Consider the following 10,928-nt stretch of genomic DNA (forward strand, 5'->3'; position numbering starts at 1 on the left):
TTGAATGATTATTACTCTTTTTTCGACTGGTTTTTTCATCCTTGTGGCATGACAGGCGGCAAATCAAAATGAATTGGAGACGCCGATGCAGAATAGGTAACACAACCATTTCGAAGTAAAGTCGTCGTTCTCGAAGTAAATGTCGTAGACATCGTGCCACCAAGGTCCTTGCTCGACGAGATGATTGCCCCCTCCCCCATGAAATGATCCTGTTCTCCAAATGAAGCCGTCCAAAATAATAGAGCGCTGTCTTGTTTTATCTATTATTTCTGATAATTCAACCTGTGATCTGCCCCTTTTTGACGTAATATTCTCGAGGGAAACCCGTATTTTGGTGGTTTTTGCGCGACTGGAATGAACAAGAAAAATGGCGGAGTTTGGTCGCAATTTCATGACGTTCTGAAACCCAAAAGAAATGCATATATTTAATATGACGAATGAAGGAATGTCAGTTTCTTATCATGCTTTTCAATGAGTAACAATCAGTTCTTCGATGGCGTCAAGGCATATATTTTGCCGGTTAAAATTGAACCATATACTGCTGCGGCCATTAAACATTTGATCGAAAAGCATGGTGGGACACTTGCAAGCAGCACAACTGTGGGACGAACACTGAACATTTCTAATTTTTGCAAAAAAGGTGGCGAAATATGTGATAGTGAAACCAACGCTGCCATGGTTCTGACAGTAATGACCTCCCTGGGGCGTATTCGAAGACATTTGAAGAATCACCAGGTGAAATAAACCCTATAGACGATTGCATAAAATTGAGAAGAAGAAAGAATGCTCATGAATTCTTACCAGATACCCATAGTGAATATCGACTGGGTTAAAGAGTGGTACGTTTCATACAACTTGTCCAATTGAACGAGTGAATAACGCAATGGCTTGTTTCTAGTGAAAAAAAACATGCACAACTTCCCATGGAGCCATATTCACTTCAAATGCCGCATGTTGCACGTGAAGTGAACAAACCTTCGACTGATACTTTGTTCCAAAAACTTTCTACACCGCATATACCACAATTAAATGACATATTGAATCAACGTTTCTCTAATATGAAAGCAGAACCATCTACTTCATCTTCCAAGGAGGAGGAGGAGGATACGACCCAAGAAACGTAGGTTATGCGCCAAAGGAACTATTTCGAACATTTGTTTTTAACCGATTTTCATGGACAGCGACTCTGAGATGGACGACAATGATGGAGAGGGTATGTGGAACAGGCGCTATTTATGCTTTATCTCACACCACAAGGATAGACATTGGCTTGGCTCCTGGTTTTAATAACACAAAATATGAATGCTTTCGTCCTACACCGTATAGACCACGCTATAACAAACAACTTGTGTCCTATCTGGAGTTGCTGGAGGAGCAACGTGAACTTAACCAGGAAGATAAAAATGCACTCAGCTATCGTCATGCTATTGCCGCTATGAAAGTATGTATTTTTGATCGTGTTACTGGACAATAGCTCACACCCTCTTGCCTTGCAGGCTTATCCACGAGAAATAAGATCGTCAAAAGAGGCAGCCAAGATTATCGGTACAAAAAAAAGATTTCCTTATCGGATAATTATTCCCGTTATGCTCACTATCACACAGGTATAGGCAAAAAGATGACGGAGCTGGTACGGTTGTACCTTCAAACAGGGACTATACCAGAAGCGAGCGAATTGCTTCACGACGAAAAATTCCTTACATTACGCCTGTTCAATAAAGTGTTTGGTGAGTACTACGTCACGTATCCTCCTATAGAAGTAATTTGCTTCTAATACGCCGCGACTATTCTAGGGGTCGGAGCAGCTACAGCCAAGATCTGGTGGGACATGGGTTATCGCACTCTACAAGAAGTCTTGGACAATGCCAAGCTAACATCTATAGTGAGACTGGGAATTCAGCTTCTTCCTGATCTGATACAAAAGTAGGTCAATTATCTGAACCAGGATACTTTCTTTGCATGCTAAACGATCAATAATTTGCTATCAAAGAATGAGTAGAGAAGATGTAGAAGAGTTGGTGGCTCTTATCGATCGGGAAGTGGCTGCGCTGAACGTTGAAGGTTTTGTCAAACCCGTGGGAGGATACAGGTGGGTTGGTCTATGCGGTCTACGAATATTATGCAAGCACATGCATCGATTAAAACGGTTTCTCCCTTCAAAGACGAGGGAAAATAGAAAACGGTGATCTGGATATCATTATATCCAGCCACCGCGAAGATGGTACCGTTGGTTTACTGCGAAATTTAACAGCACGATTAGAACAAAAAGGTAGGCACCAAGGGATTCATCAAAAACATCAGGCTAAACCCAACTAATGATATGTTAAGGTTTAATCCAACACATACTATGGTTCTCGGCTGATCGACCAAAGAAAGACGTGTCTGGAGAAGATAACACAATACGGAAGAAGAAAAGAGCAATGGATGATTTGGAAAAAGTAAGTATTGCGAACGATTCTGGTACAGCCCATTCTAAATTAATCTACGATGCAAGTGTTTTTGTGCCTTTCTACAGCCTTCCAAATCGATCCTCCGACAAGTGGATTTGATTGTTGCAACGCGTACAGAATATCCCACGGCTGTTCTCGGGTGGACGGGATCTAGACAATATGAGCGCTCCTTGCGCGATTACGCGAAAAAGGTTGGCTTTTATGACGTCCACTGATGCAGCGTCCATATTCATTGCCTCAAAAATTCTATAGGAAAAGCAACTATCCGTTAATAGTAACGGCATTTTTACAGACACTGCACCTAAAAAGCGTATTAATGTGCAATCTGAAGAAGAAGCTTATGAGTTACTTGATCTTCCCTTCATGGATCCCGTCATGCGCAACTGTTAAAAATACGGCTTCGTTTTTGCTTACATCAATGGAATGGACGTTTAGTCATTAGCATGCTATTAGATAGATTATATACGCCAGAAGCAATACAGAATTCAAGCAACCCTACCATGCTTTTTATCTAAGAACCAAACGATACCAATATTTCGAACCCTTTTTCACTTAAAGGCCACCCAGCAACACAAGCGACCATTTATTGTATCTCCGAAATGACATTTATTTCTATGATGAATCCACCAAGGGTGGCAGGTTGTTCAGTCTTTTTTGCAGTATGAGCTTCTGGCAGCCAAATGACCAAGGTCTTTCCGATCTATTAGCGCTGCTAAACGAGGCAATCAACCCAACAAATACTAGCTTTGTTCAACAAGTAAAATCCGCATCTTTCTTTCGCTAGTCTCTCTTGACGCTAATGCAAACACATGGATGTTAGAGGCTCGAGTACTTCAATGCGGTGCCTGATTACAACAACTACCTAGTGTACATATTGACGCAAATGCCACACGTGGATCAACACATTCGAGCAGTTGCGGGCTTGACCCTGAAGAATAACGTCCTCTCATACTATGAGCGGATATCTCCTGACGTGCTACAATACGTCAAAGCTTGTTGCCTGCAGCACATTACAAATGATCAAACAGGAAAGACGGTCAGTCTTGTCATCGCCGCCATTCTTGCCAAAGGACATGTTCGTCAGTGGCCTCAAGCTCTTGAGCAACTTCTACAAAAACTCGACGACAGCGACGCGGGGGTGGTAGAAGTAGGTCAAAGTTACTTCGCCGTGACGAACTGGATTATGAATCGGTTTCTGTTATTTCTAGAATGCGCTCAATACATTGCTCAAAGTATGCGAGGACTGCTCTCATGATCTGACCGAAAAGATTGGGGATTCGCAACCGTTAGAATATATCATTCCAAAACTTATCACTTTCTTCAACCACCCGAATCCGAAATTCCGTCTCTATGCAATTCAATCGATTTCTTTATTCATCATCGTACGTCCTCCTTCATTAATGAATCGTATTAATGACTACCTTGGCGGCCTGTTCGATCGAGCAACGGATGATGATATCAAGGTTCGAATGGCTGTGTGTCAGTCTTTGGTGAATCTACTCGGTGTGTATCCAGAGTCACTATTGCAACATATGCCAAACTTGGTGGAATATATGCTCTTTTGTACGCAGTCCGATAATTCGGACTTGGCACTCGAAGCGTCCGAATTCTGGCTCGTATTTGCAGAAGAAGATCATCTACGAGACGAATTGGAACCCTATCTCCCCAAGATTTTGCCTGTGCTGCTGCAAAGCATGAAGTATTCGGAAATGGAGATCAGCGCTTTGAATGACGAGAGCAGTGATGCTCATATTGCAGATCGCGATCAGGATATCAAACCGCGCTTTCATCGTTCTACCCTGGTTGAGATTCAACGTTCCGATAAGAAGGATTTGACTGAGGCCAATATCAACGGATTGGATAACGAGGAGGAGCTCGACGATGCCGAAGACGACGATGAAGAAGAGGAAGAAGGAAACGACAGCGATGATGATGATGATGATGATGATGACGACGACGATACTGAATGGAATCTCAGACAATGTAGCGCACACGCCCTTGAAGTAATGTGTGCAGCCTTTGAAGGCGAACTGGTACAACTTATTCTACCGCTTTTGAAATCGGAATTGGAGAGTTCGGATTGGGTAAATCAAGAATGTGGTATCCACGCATTAGGTCTTTTATCTGAAGGTACCGTCAAGTTTGATCTTTTGTCAATTGCCATTCTTACGAACTTTTGCATAGGCGGCATGCAATCACTTTCCTCCATTTTGCCCGAACTAATCCCCTATCTTTTCCAAAAATTGAATCATCCAATGGTAATTACCCTCAATTGCTGTCCCCGGTCACCAATGGCCTTTCTTACAGGCTTCTCACTAAAACTCTTAGTTCCTCGTCCGGTCAATCACTTGTTGGACTCTGGGGCGTTACAGTACATGGATACAGCAAGCTATCGAGCAAAGTGAAACTAACCGAGCCTTATACCTGGAGCCCTTGATTCGTGGACTACTGGATCGATTACTGGACAACAACAAAAAGGTTCAAGCTGCAGCTTGTGCAGCGCTGGCTATCTATGAAGAAGATCTTACTATGGAACTTGTCCCTTACTTGCAACCTATCCTTATGACTGTATCAAATGCTTGGCAGAGATATCAGCACCAGAACTTCCTATTACTGGCAGACACAGTAGGCACATTGGCGGATGTCACCGGGGACGCCCTGAATTCTCTGGAGTACGTTAATATTCTTATGCCCCCTCTCACCAAAAAGTGGCAAGAAATACCAGACGATAGTCGCGATCTATTTACTTTGTTTGAGGTGAGTTATTCTACGTGTTAAAAGTACCGTGAGCAAAACCTTCTGACATTGACTCGTAGTGCATGTCATCTATTGCGGTCGCCCTCGGTGAGAGCTTCCTACCGTATGCTGAGCCTGTTTACAAACGCTGTGTGAAACTTGTCTATAATACTCTGGACGCAGGACAAATGACTGCTGGAATTCGTGAAGCTGAACAGCCTGACAAAGATTTTATAATCGTATCATTGGACCTGATATCAAGTGTGCTGCAATCGATCGTTTCTCCTGCTGGTCCTCTCATAGCTTCAACAACCCCTTCCGTGCTTCAGTTATTACCTGCCTGTATCACTGTAAGGCAATTTGATTGCGTTGGAAAAATGGTTCATTACCTTATCATTGATGTGTTAGGATGAGAACGCGGAAGTTCGGCAGTCAGCTTATGCTTTGATCGGTGACCTTGCTTCATCGTGTTTTGACCAAATATTACCGGTTCTACCCGAGCTTATACCCTATATGTTAACACAAATAGAGAAGGCCAAAGATTACTCCTCGGCCGCAAATAATGCCATATGGGCATTTGGTGAGATTGTCATGAAATGGGGTACGTGTCTTTATTTACTGTTAATATGGCAAAATAGTGTTTTGCAGAAATTCACAATTCATTTGTCTAGGAAATGGGTTCGAACCATTTATAGAATCTGTCCTCGAACGATTGCTGCCTTTGATCGTGGACACGGATATTTCTCGTACCTTGCTTGAAAACATTGCCATCACCATCGGCCGACTAGGTCTTGTTCGAGCTGATCTTATTGCACCTCAGCTTCCTTTGTTTATTCGCCCGTGGCTTTTGTCTCTCATGCCTATTCGTGACAGCGAAGAAAAAGTATCGGCGTTTATGGGTCTGTGTTGCATCATCAAAGCCAACCCTGAAGGCGCTATTTCCGAATTTCACACACTGTGTCTAGCCATAGGCACCTACGATACTGAAGATCTATCGTTAAGAGAGAATTTTGCAACGGTAAGTCCAAGAGCGATGGGGAAAATCATGCTTCTACTGACGAATTTCTGCTGTCTTTAGCTTTTAGTGGGATATAAATCACTTTTAGGCCAACAACAATGGCAACAACAGTTCGACGCACTTCCTTTAGTAATAAGTACAGCCTTGCAGACATGGTACGGTGTATAGATGAGATTACATAATAAATAAAATCCTAAATCTAGAAATGGCGCGTTGCACTCCGGCTCTTACTCTCCCATGTCAAAAGCTAACTAAATATCAGCGCTGGTTAAGCCAAGATCGATTCCTTTGATATGTGAAACAAACAAAAAGAACCCCCACCATAACTACCTAATTTTCTGAAATTCAGAGTAAAAAGGGTTATCGCATCTGCTTCGCGTTGTCTCGCAAAGGTTTGCAATGGAATACTTAACGACCCTTCGCTTTCATTTTACCTACAGCGGTTTTTCCCAGGTTTATTTTTCATGTCTCGGTAGGAGCAAATGCATATGATAGAAGGATGCTCAAGTAGTCATAACAAAAGGAAATAGGTTGCTTCATCGATGAGTGAGTAATGGATCGTGCGAGTCATAAAAAAGGAGGAAAAAAATAATTTTGTTGGTCGATCCACAAAACTAAAAAGATGCGCGAACCGGGAATCGAACCCGGGCCCTTCGCGTGGCAGGCGAAGATTATACCACTTAACCATCCGCGCTTCGATATTTTCGACATAAAAAGAGTTTAGACAATAGTAAAATTATAAAGTTGATGACGTCATCAATCTTGTTGTGACTGCTCGTTTCCACCAATCATTTAGTTTGATTCCATCGCCATTTATACAAATATTTCTAATAAGCAACCATTTTTTCTATTCTTTTTATTGAATTTGCTTGTTGTATAACTGCTATTATATGACATCAGCTTTAAAAGGAAAGATATTCACTAAGCTACTAATCGTAGAATGCCTGAAATGATAAAACTACAAGTTTTTATCCAAGATAAGAGGAATCACATTGATTAAGCCAAACTCTCTAATATTACTAAAATACAATTGAACGTCATTACGTTGTTGAGGCGGGTTATAAAATGAATTTCTTGAATTTTTATGACCATGTTGGAGAATACAATAAATACTACTGATTGACGCTGCGGTCGCTGTATATTTGCATATAGTATTTCTGTATGATATCCTCGACCAGTCCAAGCTATCTGAAATGAACGAAAATTTCAATGTGCCTTTACTTCATTTTCGAGATCATAAGACATAAACTCGATGAAAAAATGAAGTGTATACATAATGCGCCAAGGACGGTAATAGTCGTTGCGCAAAGGATATTTGGGAGCAGTGGAATAAAATTTTTCTAATTAGAGTTGTTACAGTAGCGTAGATGATATCACTATGGCCGGGTAAACCTAGCATTGTGGGCTAAGGATCGCTTTATTCAACCTAATTCTGTCTCCGAAGCGAATGCTATAATACAATGGTCGCTTTCTCTTTAGAACCCTGGCAAAAAAAGAGTAATACCTGCCTCTCTGTCTTTCGATAAGGATATACCGAAAACAAAATATTATAATATGGTGACATTTTCCATCAATAGTTCGCTTAAAATCACAGTCACCGATGTATTCTTATTCTAGAATGCTGCCACCATCAACGTAACTGAGGATCTTCTGCAGATTTTTATTGCCACCAATAAAGTAATCGAATGCGATCGACTTATGCAGTGTATGATTTTACATGGAAGCAATAGGAATAAAATTGTATTGCTTTGCTGCACCGACCGTTGATCTTACGTGTTCATAGATACATTTGTTTACTTTCTCGTTCGATTATAACAGCGCTAAAGAAATTTGCTATACCACTTCATTTAAAGCGTGTTTATTTATGGTTGATATATTCGGACGTAATTTCTACTTCATCACAAACAAGAACAGCTCACCATTTTATGCAAGATGTAGGGAGAAGCGATGTGTGCGAGAGGATGCCGTTAAGGGTTCCACTTGGGGCTCAGCGTATATCTTTGTTGTGCAGGACGCGATCATATGTTATGCAGGTTTTTATTTTTGCTAGTACATTATAATGAGCAGAGACGGGGCGGTACAGTAATCACGAGCTTGCATTAGGATATGGTGTCCATGGGCAACTACGCTTGAAAAAAAACAAGTAGAATTAAGAGTAAACGGATATTAAGATGAGCGAAGCTTTTGACCGATTCCTGATACGGATTAGTACAATCGCACAAAAAGATGAAAGATCATTACTACAAAAATAAATTCGAGAACCAAAAAATTTCAAGATCTGCAACCTATACTTCCAGCTTTGTGCACCAAGTGTGGAAATAAGGTTCAACAACGTCTTTTAGTTTCCATGAGTTGTCGGACACATCCATTTATACTTAAATGTGATTGATACTTTCCTAAGTCATGATAATGCAATTTTTATTTCTCTTCTGATATGAATAACTGAATTCACCTCCAGGCTTGAAAAACACAGCAATATGAAAGAAAAATTGCGGGTTTGGATCCCCTTTTTATGCAATCCAGCTGAAAAGCCCCGAGACCGAAATCAATCAGTACGGGATAAGTGCGCCACAGGAGATGTCTAAGCCTAATGTCTAGTCTCGCAACTTGAGCTCACCATTCTCAAATGGACTAACTGTATACATACCCACATATTGTGCGAAATATAGCAACCGGGTGAAGTTTCTAGTATAATAACCTAATATAAAATTTAAAACATATAATCGCCCAGATGCGTGGGTATCCTAAGATATAATGAAAATTTTCTTGACATTCGATCGACGAGCAAAAACATTATTTTGGTTATGATATTCCCGCAAGGAAAAAAGGTCTAAACTGCAAGTTTTTCCCCTAGCTCCTGTATTTCATGCAGTCATTTTCTTGTTATCGGAGGAGTTACGTCTGAAGCATGAATACGGAGGTGACGTGATAATGATAACGACAGCGCCATTTTCTTTTTACTGGCGAACTTGGTTTGCAGACGACCACAAAGAATAAAACTTGTATATGGGATCATTGTACTACGGTATTATACATGCGTACGCCATACTAGGAGCCAGCACGGTTGTGAAGGCGATCCAAGGAACTCCTAAAACCTAATTCAGTAGATCCTTTTCAATATGAGCGATCTCCTTTCAACAAGGTTCAAAATCATGCAACGTACATTGGTTACTCCTTAATAGTCTACCTTCAACTGCTTGCGGGGGTTCGTAGAATACAACAACATCTAGGCAAGTTTACCCCTTGATGTTATCTTGCAAGTTGCCATGGAGAAAAAGTTGCTGATCTTTATAGACCGAAGGGGATCCTATTTTTGTCAGGTTATGATTCGAGAACATAAATACCAGAAACTTTGCCAGCAGAATATTTTTCCACATCAGACTTGAATCTTTTCTTCTCAATAACAATGCACTTCACAAAAACACCCATACTGTTTGCTTTGTTGGCTCTTGGATACCAACTGTGCGTCGTCGCCGATAGCAATGGTGGTCATGGCACTAGCATTGCCAGCAAACATGCGCGCCGTGAAATCATTGCTGCACAGAGGTAAATATGAATATTAACATGCGAAATGCACGAAGCTCATCATCATTTATCTGACTAGGATGTATATGCCTGATGTATATATCTCAACTGCGAACTTTACTTCATAAATATAATGGCTCACAATTTGTTATTATAGGATTTCATTAAACGTGGCGACAATGATGGCGTAGAGACAGCTGCCAATGTTAACTGCAAAGACTTAGCCGGTGGATGCAAGACCAAGGCTGCAGCAGGAAAACAAGCAAACGTGTAAGTGAAAGATTCGATTTTTTTACGTGAAACGGATACAGGGAATATTCACAAGTCTCTTAATAGTGGTGCAAAATACAGAGTCGCCGATCCTACACGTGGTTCTCTGTTACAAAGACGTAAAGAGGACGATGTCGATCTCGCGGCAGATGTAGCCTCCAAGGCCACCGATATCACCAAAATGGTCGATGGCTCAGAAACCGAAGAAGATGGAAAAGTCGGCGAGCAAGACGATGAAAGCGGAGACGATGATGAAAGCGATGACGAAGACGACAGCGATGATGAAGACGACAGCGATGATGAAGACGACAGCGATGATGAAGACGAAAGCGGTGATGAAGACGAAAGCGGTGATGAAGAAGATGATGATGAAGAAGGAAAGAAGGCGCTAAAGCGCAGAGATACCGGAGAAGATGAGGAAAATGAAGATGACGATGACGATGACGATGAAGAAGATGATTCCCCGCTAAAGCGCAGAGACACCGGAGAAGACGATGAAGACGAAGATGAAGACGAAGATGATGAAGACGAAAATGATGAAGACGAAAATGATGAGAACGAAGATGACGACGAAGAAGAAGAAGATCAAGAAACTAAGGCTTTAAAGCGAAGAGCCCCAGAAGAAGATGAGGAGCATGCATCCCAAGGAGAAGGAGAAGAAGAAGAAGATGATGATGATCAAGATAATGATGACGAAGACGATGATGAAAAAGACGAAGACAAGGAAGATGATGATGAATAGGAGTAAACCTTAGTGGATAGCCTTTGTAATAAGATCATTTTACTGTCCCTTGAAGGTTGTCGAGGGATCAATAAACGAACCATCAAGAGTTCATAGTTTAAAATATATCCTTTCTCACATTAACTTTTAGTCTAATGCATAATGGACCGATTAATACGTTCTGTGCCAAACAGCGAGCAAAAAAAGT

General features: G+C 41.3%; 3 protein-coding genes and 1 non-coding gene across 4 annotated transcripts; 3 read left to right on the plus strand and 1 right to left on the minus strand.

The window, feature by feature from the left end:
• The first annotated feature begins 555 nt into the window (after positions 1-555).
• BYT42DRAFT_567744 (uncharacterized protein) lies at positions 556-2,966 on the plus strand. Its single transcript, XM_051568112.1, has 13 exons — positions 556-574; positions 641-839; positions 899-1,120; positions 1,182-1,213; positions 1,263-1,441; positions 1,497-1,545; positions 1,605-1,727; positions 1,794-1,923; positions 1,991-2,089; positions 2,163-2,269; positions 2,329-2,438; positions 2,495-2,641; positions 2,703-2,966. Exons 2-13 carry the CDS (start codon positions 784-786, stop codon positions 2,838-2,840), a joined length of 1,392 nt encoding a protein of 463 aa, XP_051423498.1. The 5' UTR covers positions 556-574; positions 641-783; the 3' UTR covers positions 2,841-2,966.
• A 145-nt stretch (positions 2,967-3,111) lies between these two features.
• Positions 3,112-6,372, plus strand: BYT42DRAFT_613478 (armadillo-type protein; the record flags this gene model as incomplete). Its single annotated transcript, XM_051571736.1, has 9 exons — positions 3,112-3,207; positions 3,271-3,597; positions 3,659-4,580; positions 4,635-4,708; positions 4,779-5,207; positions 5,267-5,536; positions 5,595-5,787; positions 5,858-6,204; positions 6,265-6,372. 9 exons carry the CDS (start codon positions 3,112-3,114, stop codon positions 6,370-6,372), a joined length of 2,766 nt encoding a protein of 921 aa, XP_051423499.1.
• Positions 6,373-6,827: 455 nt separating this feature from the next.
• Positions 6,828-6,898, minus strand: BYT42DRAFT_t77. The gene has a single exon. It is a non-coding gene; the product is annotated as a tRNA-Gly (tRNA).
• A 2,712-nt stretch (positions 6,899-9,610) lies between these two features.
• BYT42DRAFT_613479 (uncharacterized protein) lies at positions 9,611-10,741 on the plus strand (the record flags this gene model as incomplete). The annotated part of the gene is made up of 4 exons (XM_051571737.1): positions 9,611-9,750; positions 9,809-9,824; positions 9,887-9,999; positions 10,066-10,741. 4 exons carry the CDS (start codon positions 9,611-9,613, stop codon positions 10,739-10,741), a joined length of 945 nt encoding a protein of 314 aa, XP_051423500.1.
• Positions 10,742-10,928: the final 187 nt, after the last annotated feature.

Source organism: Radiomyces spectabilis, assembly GCF_025331425.1.
Source record: "Radiomyces spectabilis strain NRRL 2753 chromosome Unknown BYT42scaffold_6, whole genome shotgun sequence".
Classification (NCBI taxonomy): Eukaryota; Fungi; Mucoromycota; class Mucoromycetes; order Mucorales; family Radiomycetaceae; genus Radiomyces; species Radiomyces spectabilis.

Bases quoted from the DNA above. Each gene is read 5' to 3' on its own strand.
- BYT42DRAFT_567744 (XM_051568112.1), top strand. From the start codon at position 784: ATGCTCATGAATTCTTACCAGATACCCATAGTGAATATCGACTGGGTT. The intron at 1,121-1,181 runs GTAGGTTATGCG...TTTCATGGACAG, and splicing joins GAGGATACGACCCAAGAAAC to CGACTCTGAGATGGACGACA. The intron at 2,270-2,328 runs GTAGGCACCAAG...TGATATGTTAAG, and splicing joins AGCACGATTAGAACAAAAAG to GTTTAATCCAACACATACTA.